The sequence below is a fragment of the Aquila chrysaetos genome, chromosome 11, assembly GCF_900496995.4.
Source record: "Aquila chrysaetos chrysaetos chromosome 11, bAquChr1.4, whole genome shotgun sequence".
Lineage (NCBI taxonomy): Eukaryota > Metazoa > Chordata > Aves > Accipitriformes > Accipitridae > Aquila > Aquila chrysaetos.
Genome location: NC_044014.1, coordinates 38,591,211 through 38,607,199, shown reverse-complemented (window position 1 = coordinate 38,607,199; position 15,989 = coordinate 38,591,211). Strand labels below are relative to the sequence as shown.

General features: G+C 40.8%; 1 protein-coding gene across 3 annotated transcripts in view; it reads left to right on the top strand.

Moving 5' to 3' along the window:
• MCU (mitochondrial calcium uniporter) overlaps positions 1 to 11,217 on the top strand; it is a 96,195-nt gene extending 84,978 nt beyond the window's left edge. For 2 of the 3 annotated variants that reach the window (XM_041127090.1, XM_041127091.1), the window contains exons 3-8: positions 529 to 699; positions 1,633 to 1,737; positions 4,893 to 5,053; positions 5,545 to 5,748; positions 7,873 to 7,989; positions 9,240 to 11,217. In XM_041127090.1, the coding sequence (XP_040983024.1) occupies positions 529 to 699; positions 1,633 to 1,737; positions 4,893 to 5,053; positions 5,545 to 5,748; positions 7,873 to 7,989; positions 9,240 to 9,356 (875 nt within the window). In that variant the 3' untranslated portion in view covers positions 9,357 to 11,217. Of the gene's footprint in view, positions 1 to 528; positions 700 to 1,632; positions 1,738 to 4,892; positions 5,054 to 5,544; positions 5,749 to 7,872; positions 7,990 to 9,235 lie in introns of all 3 variants that reach the window. The other variant, XM_030029631.1, reaches the window with a different exon arrangement.
• The last annotated feature ends 4,772 nt before the right edge of the window (positions 11,218 to 15,989 follow it).

Genomic DNA, 15,989 nt, shown 5'->3' with positions numbered 1-15,989 from the left:
CTGACTGCTCTCTTAAATATTTGTTGCCTGAGGACAAAGAGGAGGAAACCAGAACTAAACAAGAATAAAAAGGTTTGAAGTAGGTCCTTCCTTGATGTTTCCTAATACACACAGTCTGCCTTTGTCTTCTGGGCTATAAATCCTGATAAATTGCACAGTGTTTTGTCTTCTATAGTCCAAAATACTGCTAATCTCAAAAACTAACCAAAATGTACTGTGCTGCCATGTTGTGGCTCTTAGATACCATGTTGCCTTTAGTATAAACATGATTGTGCTTAGAGTAAGTATCTTTTACTTTTCCACAAAGCACAGAAAGTTTAATAGATACTGCCAAGTTAACGAGAGTGAAAACCTCAGACATCCCTCAGTTTTTCTTTGGTGGACACATCTCTTGATAAAAGATGAACCAAAAGTTTAGTCTGTTTTATGTTCAGGTCATAACCATGTTTACCTCTTTCTCCATGGGACAAATACAGAGCCATTCTGTTAATTTTTAATGATAAACTTGTATTTCTGTTTTCTTCGTAGAAGTGACAGTGGTTTACCAAAACGGGTTACCTGTGATTTCTGTGAATCTTCCATCCCGGCGTGAACGTTGCCAGTTCACGCTTAAACCTATCTCAGACTCTGTTGGTGTGTTCTTGCAACAGCTGCAAGCAGAGGACCGAGGAATTGATCGGGTTGCAATCTACTCAGCAGGTACTGTTGTTTACAAACTAATTGATTTACTTGCTTGCCAGCTATTTTCATCCAGCTTTTTGCTTTTTAAGTAAAAGTTTGCTATGGTGTGAGTTCTTTGACATTCCTGAAAAAGTAGAAGGTAGAAAAGGCATTCCTAGGGTAAGAATATTGTTAGCTATCCCTGTGTTGTTAGGTCTGTCAAGGAAATCTGACTGTAGAGTGAAGGAGGAGGAAAACATTCCTAATGCTTAGCTTACAGACATCAGTCCTAATGGAGGTGGTTTTGGTGAGTTTCCTATTATTTAGTAGGAAAGATGCAAGCTATGCAACTGATGTAGAGGTTCTGATTGATTTGTAAGGAATTGGCTGTAAAAGGTTGTACAAGGGAAATGGTATCTTGCTTAGCTACGAAAACAGTCATGTTTCACTTAATGTCTTACTTCACTGTTGTGCTCAATTGCTTTGTGTCTGCTAGCCACCAAAGCTCTGAAACATTGTTAGGATGTCTTATGGAAGTGCCATCGAAGCTGGTTATTTTCTTAAGTCTTGGCCTGGGAAGGAGGTGTTTGCTAGGTTAGTGATGTCAATGCTGTCCAATACCAGAGATTGAAATAATTTCTAATGCCAGTGGAGAGAGATGAAGGTCACTTAAGTGGATTGTTTCGCAAAACATAGTAAAATATTAAAAGTGTGTGGGATGAAAGGAACTGCTTTTTATAAGATGACCCCAAATATCACAAATGTAGAAAAGCCGCTGCATATGTAGCTCAGCTAGTCTTTGCCATATAAGGTCTCCCAGTATATATATATAGCTCCATCTTGACAAAGAGTATTGTCTGTGGGAAAGTGTAGAAGTCCAACAACTGGATTTGGAATGGCATTACAACTTAACCACAGCATGTTTAGGTACTTTGTTTCTACTGTTTAATGAGTTGTCTCTTTGCCTTACAGATGGCACACGTGTCGCCTCCTCCACAGGCATAGATTTGCTTCTGCTGGATGACTTCAAACTGATCATTAATGATGTCACGTACCATGTTAGACCACCAAAGAGAGGTAAACCAGCCTGGTTCTGGTAAACGTCAGAAATAAATTTCAGTATGCAGTTCCCTGTTCAATTGCAGCATGCTTTATTAACTTGTTCAAGAACGTGAAGAGTTATTTCTAAAGGAAACCGTGCAGTTTCTAATCCTGCTCTTGGAGTCTAATTTAGTGATACCCAAGTAATCAGAGTAGTCAGTGATGAAAAGCAAATATTCGTTCTGCTCAAAGCTAGTAGCCCCTGTAAGAAGAATAAATGAAGAAACGTAATTTCTTTTAATTTCTAAATTTTTATGAATTTTCTTCTAATTGCTGAAAAGTAATTTAATATAACTCATTCTGAAGGAGTACAATACAAAATGGGAATTAGATTGAAACTTAACATTATCTGATTTGGAAGAATAAATGGTTCCCTCACTTGATAGTTAACATTGTTTCCTTTTAAGTGTGGTACTTTGAAAATTGCAAATAAACCTTGAAACTTTTTTAGCTGACAAACAGTGAAATAAATGAGACTGTGCTCTTACAAAGTTAGATTACTAAGAATCAAATAGGAAGGGAAACCAACCTATTTTGAATTAATAACAAAATCCTTTTAAATAATGGGCTTTGGACAGTTGTGTAACTTTCAGGATGTGAAAATTTGCAAGAAGCTTTTGAGAGGCTCCGGGGTTACTGGCAGAGCCAGGAACTTGGTTATTTTCATCTACTGTCTACTCTTTATCCTAGGCAACTTTATAGGCTTCATAAAGCACCAGGTTCTTGCACGCCTATACTTCCCTCTGAAGACTTAACCAAAAGGACCAGAAATGGAAATATTGGTCTGCTTGTTGCTTGGCTCACAGTGGAGGATTTTTGTCTACCTTACTGTTCTGTTATTGTTGCAGGCAATAATGTGAAGTTTGCAAGCGGTATTTTTCTAAAAAGAATTTTTAGCCCTGTAGACAGGCAAACAGATTAGGAAGGATTTATAACTTGTCTTGCATGTCCAGTTGAAGTCAGATGGTAGAAATACCATCCCCCATTTGTCTGGATGTTTTCCCTAGTGTTTGGGCCTTCCTCTCTTATGCCTCTCTTCAAGCAGTAGATAATGAACAAAATCGTTCATAAGGCAAAAGCTGTGAGGGAACTGTTAATGTTCCTTTTACTGTCTTGACCAGTCTGAATAAGGCAACATGTTAAAGCAAGTTGATCTATCAAAAATCAGGAGACTGACCACATCTTTTGGGTCTGAGACTACCCTGGGTGGCTGAGTTCTAGGAAGATCTGCTGATATATGCCATCTTCCTTTGTATATGTAGTTCGCTTCCAAGGACCTTTTTGCAAGGAAAATAATAAAAATGTATTCTAGCATTTTACTGTTCACAGTATAAAAATACCAAGTAAAAAAGAAATTTCTTACTTGGGGAACTTTGCGCAGGCACCTGTCCTTAGTATGTGGGAGACTCTGGAATAGGGAGTGCAGCATTGGGTGAGATACTGTGTCCCCTATCTGTGGGTTAGACTGACCTCCCCTAGAGTGTTTTTTTCCGAACTCCTTAAAAGCACCTAAACAGAAAACTCTCCATTAAGATTGGGTATCTAAATCACTGGATATCACACACACAAAAAAGTTACTCTCTGCTCTGTCACGCCACTTCTCTGTGTCCTGAACATGGTGTTTTCACACACTTGTAAGGCATCATAAGCCATAGAAGTGGAGTAAGGATTTTAACAAGGTATGTCTTCTAAATATTAGTGCCTGAGGCTGGTCTAGTCTGTAACTTTTTAATACAACTAAATGAGAATGCAAACATGGCGTCCATTTCCGCACTGGAGAAACTGCTGTCCCAAGGTAAGGCAATTTATACATCCTGCTTACCTAATGTTTGAGAGACCAAAGTCTGTGTCAGTGAGTCAGTATGTTTTTTTGGTTAGCTTGCTTGTATGATATACCCATTGTGTGCTGGTAGGTGAGCTCTAGGATCACCTAGGTTACGTGAAATTGCTGCCTCTGATTCATTTGCCAAGGAGATTTCTATAGTTAGTTCATATTAAAATGAATGTGCTCGTAAATAGGCACTGAGGTTAGTTCTGTTAAATTTTTTAGCTATTGCTTTTCCATTTTTACAAAATCACCCTGTGTATTTTGAAATGGAAATGCCAGAACACTGTAATCTTAAATACTAAGTACTTTTTGATCGTCACTTCCCCTATGAAGAAGAAAAAAAAAAAATCCATGTGTTCCTATGGAACAGGAGCCCTTTAGCCAGGAGGGGGATATGGTGTGCTTTGTGTGCCTTGGCATAGACAACTGAGTCACTTCTTTTCCTTGAGCTGCTAGTGTTAAAACTTAAGCTGTCCACAGCTTTTTATGCATTGGTAAAATCATATTTTGAGAAGATAACCTAAGGTATGAGCCCAGGATGCTACAAAAATTATTTTTTAAAAAAATTTATTTCTTTATTTGGCTAATGTCAAGTTCTTTTTCTTTAACATGAAACTTGTTTTTTTCCATACAAAGTGTGTGATACAATACTGCTAGTCACAACTCTCTTACAAATTGATTTCCTTTAGGAATCCTTTTTGTGTTGAAATGTGGGGACAAAGGCAGTTTCAGTTAGTGGCCCTGTTACTGTCTCTATTTAAATACTGTGAGGGAGAATTTCATTGCCCTGTAGGCAGTACAGCAGGGGGTTGCCCACAAAGTGTTGGGAAACAATTCCTGGCATTGGTACTCAAAATAATTATCATAAGACTGCATGTTCTTGGACCACTAACCCAAGACGTTTGGTTGCTGTCATGAATAACTATGGTTGCTGATGGTCTGTAGTCTGAATTCTGGCTGTTTCTTGACAGCTGGTGTGATGGATCATACTAGTTTAGTTGTTCATTTGTCTTCATTGAGTCTTGTATATAAATATGGATCAGAAGTAGCTGTTGATATCTGGCAAGCTTAAAAGTATGTATCTCTTTTCCTTGTTCTTATCAAATTTTAGGAATATCCAATAATAAAGCCTGGTTTTCTTTTGAAGAAATCGTATTGTCTTAGTGTGCTGGAGCTCTTCCAAAGGCTTCTTTGTTGAAAATATAGTTTCATACATTTCCTGTGCAGACTAATAGCAGTTTCTGAAGAGTATATGAGAAGTTCCGTGGATACGTGCATATAAAGCAGTCTCTTTTTTTCCTAGAGCTCTTAAGCCATGAAAATGCAACGACGCTGAATGATGTCAAGACATTGGTTCAGCAGTTGTATACCGCCTTGTGCATTGAGGAGCACCAGCTGAACAAAGAGAAGGAGCTGATAGGGAGACTAGAGGAATTGAAGGAGCAACTAGCACCACTAGAAAAAGTGAGAAGTTTCTCATTGTATTTTACTTATCCTCCTACAGCAGCCTAAATTTATTTCAAGGTTTTAATTGGCATGCTCCAAATAGTTTTAAGATCATCGTAGCAGAAGATGTGCTAAGTGTGTACTCAGCCAGGTCTGTTTCTGGTTTCAGTGGAAGTATTTTGTTTCCTTGCTTTATATAGTTGGAAACGAACTTGGTAGTAAATAAAGACTGGGGCTAATGCAACAGAACATCTGTGAACATAGAGAAATAAACATCTTTGCGAGGCATTCAGAGCATGTTCAGAGTAAAATATGGATGATGGCAAGGTACTGATGGAAAAGTCTAGATTTGTCTGCATGATCTAGACTCTAATCATATCAAACCACTCTAATCATTTCAAACCTCTTAACATTAATATAAGTACAAGGTGCTATTTTTACGTTATCTCTTAATGATATTAACATAATTATTTTTGAGAATACAAGGTGTGTGCTTCTGTCTTTGGCAGGTAAGGATGGAGCTCAGCAGGAAAGCAGAGAAGAGGACAACCTTGGTGTTGTGGGGAGGCCTGGCCTACATGGCCACTCAGTTTGGGATTCTGGCCCGCCTCACCTGGTGGGAGTATTCTTGGGACATTATGGAACCAGTCACCTATTTCATCACCTATGGTAGTGCCATGGCAATGTATGCTTATTTCGTAATGACTCGCCAGGTAGGACTTGTTGTGCTGACATTGACACTTCAGTAGAAGACTTTCTTTGAGCTCTACTCCCTAGAAAAATAGCAAAATTGTGCCTGTTAGATGCAGCTTTGCCTTTTCCTTATCCTGTCAGAACCTAGATGCGGCTCGATTTAATTTGTGCTGTCCAGGTTGGTGGTGTATAGTTGTGGGTTTTCTGGTGGTGGTCGTTGCTGATTTCCTGGTTCTTTTACCATAAATGCTTATGTATGTTGGGTGGTTGACTGCTTTAGCTATACAGGTTCATCTACTGACAGGTAATGGTTTCTGCATGCACACCCATGCAGCTTCACACACATTGACTTGCACCGGAGGCCTCCAAGTGCTGTGATTTATGAACGCAAATAAACTGTGGGTGCCTGAGGTACCATCTGCATTTCAAAGAAGCCCATCTCTCTGACAGGAGATGCCGGCCTTTTTAAAGGGACAAAGGTTAAGGGATCTTGTTGGAAATGCTTTTGTTTAGGTGTTTCATGGATCTGGCTTCCCATCCAGATGGAGGATCCTTCTCTGGATCCTTGTAGTTGTGACAGACTCTGTGTGGATTTTCTAGTACATGGTTTGTTTCATCACTCCCATTTAAACTTCATAATCCCATCTAAATAATGAGGGAGGGAGGGACTGCTCAAAGAGTCTCTGCTGTCACAAGACCATCAGGACAGATGCTGCAGGTGTTCCAGCACAGTGTCCCAGGGGTCTGTCAGCTGCATCATTTCAGGGCCTGAGGCGTGCCCCTGTCAGGGATGCTGCAGTAGTTTCTGCCAAGTGCTGTTGGAACTTCTGCCATGTTTCAACTCAGATTTGATGTTTTAATCATCATCTGTATCAATTAGTGCCTCTTCTGCCACACCTTAAAATCTCAGTGTTTCAGGGGTGGCATGGCTCTGAATGCAGGTTTTCTCCACCTGACAGCCCTGATTGTTGGATGTATACCAGGTACAGAGGCTATGTGATGTTCCAGTGCAAGGGAAAGTTAACTTCAACAGGCAGACCTGTGCTTTGTAGAGGCTATGTGGGATTTGGTGTTAACAGATCTGCTGCTCAGTTATCTGCACGCTCTAAAGAGCTGTGACTTTTTGCAGTAGAGTATCCCTGGCAAAAGCTGTGGTATTGGGTTCTTGTTCTCACATCTATTGTTGCTTTAATTAGCCATTGCATGTTTATGACCTTAAGAAAAAGAGAGCAAGGGCCATCTTACAAGGGCTTTTTTCCAGTATTTATAGCTTTTTTTTTTCCCACCCTTTTTCCCCACAAACTTGTCAGTATCGGAACCCTGAAACGTGTTAGTTTTTGTTCTCTCTGCATGGAAGGATTCACACATTCAGGACAGGAGGGAGGTGATGGTAACTCACTGGTGGAGCATAACATATTAGTAGAGAAGCAAATGCCTGACTGTACTGGGTATAGCTGGGACGGAGGTGATGTTCTTCATAGCAGCTGGTATGGTGTTGTGTTTTGGATTTGTGACCACAACAGTCTTGTAACACACCAACGTTTTTGCTATTGCTGAACAGTGCTTGCACAGCTTCAAGGCCTTCTCTGTTTCTTGTTCCTCCCTGACCCGCCCGCCGGGAGTAGGCTGGGGGTGGGTGAGGCATTGCAAGGGGACACAGCTGGGAAGCTGACCTGAACTGACCAAAGAGATATTTCATACCATATAATGTCATGTTCAGCCATAAATGGAGGTGGGGGAATGATTTTCTCCAAAGTAGCTGTTGCTCGGAGACTGTCTGGGCATTGGTCTGCTGGTGGGAGGTGGTGAGTGATTGCTTTTGCATCACTCTTACAGTTGGTTGTTTTTTTTTTTTTCCTTCACTTATTAAACTGTCTTTATCTTGACTTTTAAGGGGTTTTTTTCTTGGTTTTTTGCCCTTTTGATTGTCTTCCCCCATCTGGCTGTGGGGGAGTGACTGACTGACTAAGTGGGGGCTTAGCTGCTGGCTGAAGTCACCCCACCACACTGGGTGAGCTTAGACAATGCTGTCTGGTCTTGTGCCTTCGCTGACAGAAACTGGTTGTCCTCCCAAAACAAAATGGTATCCTGTGTTGCATCCTGTTGTGGCTTTGTTCCTATCTTTTCTCCTTTTTTCTTTTTAGGAATATGTTTATCCAGATGCCAGAGACAGACAGTACTTACTATTTTTCCATAAAGGAGCCAAAAAGACACGATTTGATCTAGAGAAATACAATCAACTTAAGGATGCAATTGCTCAGGTAACAAGAGTTTTTCCAGAAATAAGACAAAGAAATTATTGCTTGTTAGCTCTTAGCTGCTATTAATAGAAGCACCTCAAACAAGAATGGATGTATCTTAAGTTTTCAGCCCATTTTCTTGTTACAGCCCCAGTGCAATCACTGAATTGGCTTTGATATGTCCAGGAATAGAACTGCTGGATGCGTAAATTAACATGAAACGGTTGCCTATATCTATCTGTAAGGGCCTTTTAGAAACTGCTGGTAAATCTTGAGTTGCTTCAGGCACTTCATGCCTCAGAGAAGCCTAATTCAAGATTTCCTTTCTTCTCAGCTCCTACACACCAGATGGATCTAGTGAGGAATGAAGACTTGCATCCATTCAGTTCATGTCTTCCTGACATAGCGCTTCAGTGCACTGGGTTGCATTTCTGGAAAATAATGTTCAAAAAATTTAGCTGTATTGTTAGAGGCAATGGGGGCAGATTTCTCATATTCTGGAGACAGACACTTTTGGCAGTCTGTCCACATTGTGGAATCTGTTCAACAAAGGAGTCGGGTAGAGATCTTTCCTTGTGTTTCTGAGAGCCTTTTGGCAGAAGGATGGCATGAGCAGAAAAAGCAGAGCTACCACATTCTTTTTCACTGCTCCATATCATTCTCTGTTTATTCCCAGACTCTGGAAATGACAGTGTAGGATATCCAGGTTAAGATATATTCTCCCCCTGCCTTGGAGAAGGAGCTCCGCAAGGAGTAGAGGGTGGTCAGGGCTAGGCTCTTTTGGTTTCATGAGAAAAACCAACAAAGACCTCTGGGTTTTCTCATGCTGTGTTGAATACAGGTACCCTTGGATGGTATCTTCATGGAGTTTTTCTTCTAGAATCAACCATTCCCATTAATCTGGTTGGTTTTGTTTTGTTTTGTTTTTAAAAAAACAAACAACCAAACAAAAACAAAAAACCAAACCCAACAAAACAAAACAACCCCAACCCAGTTCCAGTGAGTTTATGTGGACCAAATCTTCCCTACCATATTCCTTACAAGTGGCTGCATGTAGACAAGTTTAGAGAAGTACAGGGCAAATGTCTAAGTGCTGAGAATGGTTTTTCCAAATATAAGCCTGTCACTTCATTTTACTTTTTGAACACTTTCCTTCTGTACAGGAAAAACAAGGAAATGCGGAAAAGCTTTCCGTTCTGTCAAGGGGAACAGTATTGGGGAAGGTGTATCGGGAGCTTGTTCTTTATAATGTGTCTTTTACTTTTAGGCAGAATTGGACCTTAAGAGGCTTCGAGACCCACTGCAGGTTCACCTGCCCATCCAGCAAATTGATGAAAAGGACTGATCAGCAAAGAAGCTCTGAACCCCGGCAAAAAACCTGTTCATAGCTCTTGCCTTTTTAATTAAAGCATTGCAGGTGGAAGCTGGGAGGTAGTGTGGGGGTGGAGGGTTTTTACCTTTAATCAAGACAAAGGACTGCAGTGGGGGAATCTCTTAAATCTGAAGATGGGACATTGTGGAATGTTAGTTCTGAAAAGGGCTTGGCAAACAGTCACCTTTAAAAAACTGTCTGAATGGCAATTGTGTACAAATACAGGATTGGGGGTGTTCATGAAAAGAATGTAGTGCTGGGGTGTAGGGTTGTCTTCTTCCAGCTTTGCAGGGTCTGCCTCTTTATAAGACACCAGCAGCCTGCTTAGCTTTTTAAATTTTCCTTTACCTGATTCAGATCTCTTTCTCTCTCCCCCCCCCAAAAAAAATAGGGGAGAAAAAAAAAAAAGAACAAAGAATCCAAGCCACCTGGAGCTATGGCTGGTGATCAGAACTTGCGCTCCACCGCCATTAACACGCACACTTCTGATCAGACCTTGTCTCTTTTATAAAGTTACTACAAGACTGCTTTCTACTGGAAAACCGTGAGCTTCCCCTTCCTAGGCCACCCCATGTGCTCCACTGACTTCCTCCTTTGCTTATTTGTAGCCACAGATTGGTTGTAGCCAAGTGAGAGAAGGAATGAGTTTTCTTCTGAACATTTGATAATTGATATTTTGGATTATTCCATAATAACAATATAAACTTTGCGTCCCAATGCCCTTGAGCTCCTTTTAGAAATCAATGGCAGCATTGCATGAGAGGTTTTTTATATTCAGTCTTACGGGAGGGACATTCCCCTCCTCCTACCCCAAATCTGATAGCCACCTGGACTATGAAATTATGAAGGTTTACAGGATTATCAAACTGTCACAGAATCACGACTCCTGCTTCTAAATAAACAGTTTTGGAACATGGAATAATTAAACTTGATATTTGACTGCTTGTGTAATGGGATAAAAGGTCTCATATATGGTCAAAGCATTTTCCTTGCCCAGAGGCTTTTTGAAAGCCTGGGGCTCTTACAGTGCAAGACACAGAACTACTTCAGTTCTCTAGCACTTTCCCCTAATTAAGTAGCTTTAAATGAACTTTGCATCCCCAGGTCAGAATTTCTTAGGAGTGGCTAATGACATCTCTTGTTCTTAGCTAAAAGAAATAGAGGAAGGAAGGTCAACCCATTGCCCTCTCTTCTAGCCAAGGCTGGCTGATTTCTAAGCAGATAAAACATCTCTTCATTCAAAGCAGGTCAGTCTGTTTTAGCATCCTGCTGATAAATACTGTGGAGACAGGATGAAGGTGGGAGAAGGGCACTAAGCTTTATATACAAAAAGGCTGGCTGCTTTTTTGATGTTTCACTACTACTCCTCACTGTGTCATGGAAAGAGGCTTCTGTTTTTTTGGAGAACCATGTTTTAAAACAAATAGGAAAGAAAAAAACAAATCAGTATTAACCAGATGCCAGGTGCCTTGCAGATGTGGAAACACAGCTGGGATTGCTGCCTCTTCTCACTCAATGGCATGTTGGACCGAATGGGTGCATGTTTCTAGTTTGTTTTATTTTTTTTCCCCCTTCCCCTTTTCCTCTGTCTTTCAATTTAATTACATTGTGTGATTATTTTTTATCTGGTTTATCCTGTTTGTGTGGTGAGTTTTAAAGGGAAAAAAATGAACACCATCCTGTAGCTGAATCCTTGGTGTGTGTTTGGGATGAGGGAGGGAGCATGGAGAAAAGTCCTTCTTTAAAAAAAAAAAAAAGAAAGAAAAAAAAAAAACAAAAACAAAACCTGAACATGTGTAAAATCCTGTATCATTTATGAAATATGTATAAAAGAGCAATGTACTTCTGGAACAATAAATAACTATTCAATTTTTGAACCGGTGCTCTTGAATAAGGTTATTTTCCCCAGCTGAGAGGAGAATATTCTATGTGTGGCAGCTGTCTCCTGAGTTTCCTCCATTTCTTTTTGTTTAGGTTGTTTCTTCTTGACCTTACATCACTGAGGCCGTGGTGATGCAGATAATAGCTTTCCTGAAGAAGCTCGGATGGAGATCTTGCTGCCATGCCTAGCTGTGTAACACAGGGATCTTGGGAGCAGTTGAGGTGGTGAGGTAGAGGTAGAGATATTTGGTCTAACAAAGATCTGCCTTTGTTTGGCCAGCATAGTAGCTCCATGTGGAGGCTGACAAAATCTGGAGATATGTGGCAGGTTGCAGGATAAGAATATATATGGGTGTGTAATGCCCAGCAACCTAAAAGGTACCAAGTGGTGTCAGTGTATATTCAAGAGCTGTTTCAGAGGAAAACTGATGTTTTGAGCTTTTGTTACCTTCTTTCTGGGCCTCTGAATGGCTGTGGTCTGATTTGTCATGGTGATGTATCGTTTGTTTATTAACTTTAGGAATTGCCAGACTGTACTTTGTCCTAACTTTTATGGGATGTTAGGATGAGATGTTTGGTGCCAGAAGGTTTTTTTCATGTCTACTGACTGTTAAAAAAAGAAAAATTGAAAAAATCCATGACTGGCCAGTTTTTAAAACAGCCAACTCTTGTGATTTTTGAAGTCTGAGGGGAGGGGCTGGAAGCTGCTAGTTATGTGACCTACCTTTAATCAGTGTTGAAATTCAGTTTAGCAGTGCTGACAAAACCCTCTTCCTCCAAGCAGCCCTTAGTCGGTTGCTGTGTACAGGCAAGCTGCTGCCCTCCCTAGACAAATTACTTCGGTCAGTTGCATAAGAAGTCATCCATTTTGGCATCCAGAAGAACTGAAAACTTTGGCATCTAGTGCCACAATGCCTATTTTGAAAGCAAGAAAATGCTGTGACAGAATTGTTCCTGCACATGCCTTAATGTTGTTCTAGAGATGATGTGGGAAAAGGAGTAAAATATGAGTCTACAACTGTACCCTGAAATATGGGCTGTCCATTGGATCTTGTTAGTCTGTACGCCTGGAAGGTTGCTTACTCCTCTCTGCACCACCAGTGCACACGTGGTCTCTGCTGGGCATGGATGACATGCCACAAACCTCAAACTCAAATCTCAGTGCTTCAGCTTTTGTTGCCCTTGAATGCCAACATTGAAGGGAATGGTGATGTTTGTTTGCTCTCCTGATATACACTGTTGTTATATGAACATCAACAAACTCTCCTGCAGCAGCTATTTCATGCCTAGGAGCCAAGCAGGTAATAGGGTCCTGTCCCACTGGGCAGCACTTTAAGAGCAGGCAGTGCTGCTTGAATCTTAATGGGACACTGCATTCTTTAGACCCTATAAAGGATAAACAGCAGTGTGCATTGCAGTGTTCAGATGCTGCTTTTTCTCCCGATTTCGTTATTCATTTGGTTAACCTCTTTTCCCTCTTTTTCTGTGAGGCAGCTTTCAAATAAATACACATCAAGTTCAGAATTGTCTGGAGAAATGTGTTCGGTTCCCTTTTTGCCATGTCTGTGAGGCTCTACCTTGCAAACCTCTGCAGGGCAGGTCTTCATGGCTCCTTTTTCCTGAAGAGCAAAGAAGAAACCCTTTTTCTTTTTCCCTCTAACCCTTCCTACCTGGCAGGCAGTGATGATGATCACCTTGCTGCAAGTTCTTACACTTCCATGTTGGCTCTAAGAGGGCTTGCATGATGCTCTGAAGCTGCTGTTGGTTGTCAGACCTTGGCACTCTGTCAGTCAAGTGAAGCTGGCCAAGTTGCCCTGTCTTTCTGAGCCAGTGGAACGATTTCTTTGATCTCCTCTGTGGTTTTTTTGTGGAGTTGTAAATGCAAACTGCTTTGTGCCAGATTGCATGACTTTATTTTCACATAGGAAGGAGATTTTTATATCTTAAGTGGTTTTCTACCTATCCCAACAGATTCCAATTACTCCCTTTTAAAAAAAATCAGTTTTATTTCTATACTGACATTAAAGGTGTGAAAAGTAAAATACAGGAATGGAAATTAAACTTGCAGTCTATTTAAGCCCTGAAGTATGGGAGAAGCTGATGTTATGCTGTGTCATTGTGGCTCTGTGGATTTGTAAAAGATGGGTCCTACTCCTGTTTCTGCCCCTGACTAATTTAGCAATTGTGTGTATGCTGTCTATGCCCTAATTCCTCCATGTAGAAATTAAGGATCATGGAAAATACACTGTGTTCTGTAGGACCTGTGGAAAGACACTCTCAGAACACCCAAGTTCTGCATCACAGGGCTCCACTAAGGGAAAGGAAATAACTCCTGCTCTTCACTAGGAGTTATGTACTTGTCTGATTTCAATGGGGTCTTGGTGCTTTACTATTTCTTGTGTTGAGTTTGCTCATACTTCACCAAACTTGTGTACACTCCCTGATCTCAACAGCCCTTCCCTTGGCACTGTGTCCTGGGACAAGTTGTTTACAGCAACAAGGCCTATCTCTAAGTCCTTGACATACGTGCAATTCATCCTAGCAGCTTGTCAAGGCTTATTGTGAACATACATCCTCAAATCAATTGCAGACAGGGATCCTGTTGCGTGTGTCGGGTTCTCCTCTCTCTCAGTGGCAGGAAGTGCTGATTAGCTCTTCTGCCTGTTCCTTCTAGGCAGGCTGCAGGAATTACTCCTGCACCAAGAGCTGTGCTTCACACACCTCGCTTTCATCAAACATTAGTGTGTCTTGAGAGATGGCTCTGACAAAGACAAGGCCAGCTTCAGCAAACACCAAAGCATCTTTATTAATTAGTACATTACAAACACTATGAGACTTTCCAGCCTAGCTAATGCTTTGAAGAATTTGAGTTCCTTGTCTAAAGGTGGTAAAGCCCTCCAAATCTCTGGGAGGGGCAAGAAGTGTGGTTGCTACCTGCAAAATTAGCATCCTTCCTTGCATTAAGAATAGACATACCCAGACTTAGACAGCAGCAGGTTTAGAAGATCCTGTCTCTTGGGTACCAAAATAAAATCCCAGACCTCTATTTTAATATTGGTTTCCCTCTTCCTATCTTTTAACCCATACTGATGACTACTTTGAAGAAATACTAACTTGATCCTGATTCTGCTTGGGAAGTCAGGCTCACTCATCTTCAGCGTGGGGAAGTGGAGGTCAGGAACAACAGATTTACCAAATCTGCCTGGGAAGTGCAGGCCCTACTGTTGTCCCACAAATGGGGTCCGTTTACCTGGTGTGCAAGCCAATAACACACAGAGTTGAGGTATTTGCAAATTGATTTCATTGATGTGCATGAATGGGTGCCTGTCCTAAGACAGCACACCCTTGTCTCAAAAATCCTCACATTCATATACTTAACTATATTCATTGTTATTTTCCTTCATGATTGGTTCTTTCTTCTTTGCCCCTCATGTAAATTAGCATGCTACTCTGTCTTCTTCCTGCATTGTCATCTTTTGAGTAGGTGGTCAATGAGTCAGTGGTCGCAATCTCCCCCTGTAGGAATTACCTTTTACCTACTTGTTCCCTAGTCTTGGCAGTTCCAAGTGGTTCTTCAAGGTTTATTGACCAGACCACAATCCATTATCTTTTCTGATATAAACATAAAGCCCCATTGTCTGATAGTTAGTTCCTAAACCCTGAATCATGTCTAATTACTGTTTCCTTATTTTAAAGATTAACTGATGGGGGCTGTACACAGGACTTTAGCAGCTCCCTAGTTATTTCAATCATATTATACATATTAATTGATAACACTACAGCATCTGGAGTACTCCATTAGAATTGTATCCTTTCTCCTAGAGGGCCTGTTTGGAGGAGGGGTTTTTGTTTGGGTTTTTTTCCCCCCTTCCCCTCTAGCTCCTTGAGGCATAAATTTGCAGTGGCCTATGCTAATACAGGCTACTATTGTTTGGGGGGGAACTGGAGCTATGTATGTCACCTGAAATAACTTGCAAAGCAAAGAGGAAGTCCTGATACAAGAGTTGCCTCTGCTGGTGCTTCTTCTGGAAGACTGAGATGGCCTTTGTCTTTCCTGTGGATCCCAAAAATGTTTAGAAGCAGCACACTGAATCTTTTCCAGCCTTAGACTGTTTCCTTGAACTAGATATTACAGTGATTTGGGATAGTGTCATGTCTGGGAATGCTGGGCCACCTCCTGGTTTAATCCATTTTGGAGAACTTGATAGGGCCTGTTTGTGATGTCGTTGAGGCTCAAAACTGCTATGATGTAGTTAATTTCCCTTTGTTAGTTGTCAGTCACTTACATATGACTGTTAAAACATTACTAGTGTGAGGCCTAATATACCACCTACAAAAAAAAAAAAGTAGCTGGTAATGAAATGGTTCAGAGAAATATACATGTCTAACACAAATAGAAAATTCAATTCAAGCTTGTCAGTTTTATTTACCCAGGATCTTAAGTATGAATCAACCTCTCAATGAAAATGGCAAAATATAACTTCCTGTGGCTTGCTGTATTATTTTCTGTTCAATTTTAGTTTCTCTTCTGGGAATTCAGATAATCACCTTTTGAGGGTTATCTGCCTTGCTAGCTTTGCATAGTGAATTTGTTCTCCTTTCCTGTTGTTGAAAAAACTTTTCTGGTACTGCACAGCTGTCAGCACAATATAGCCACAGATTTTTTTTTTTTTTTTTTTTTTTTTTTTTGGTGGGAGCAATGACAGTCATTTATAAAGCTTCTTTTGTTTTTCCTTAGAGTCATTCACCACTGAAAAAGACTCCTCTG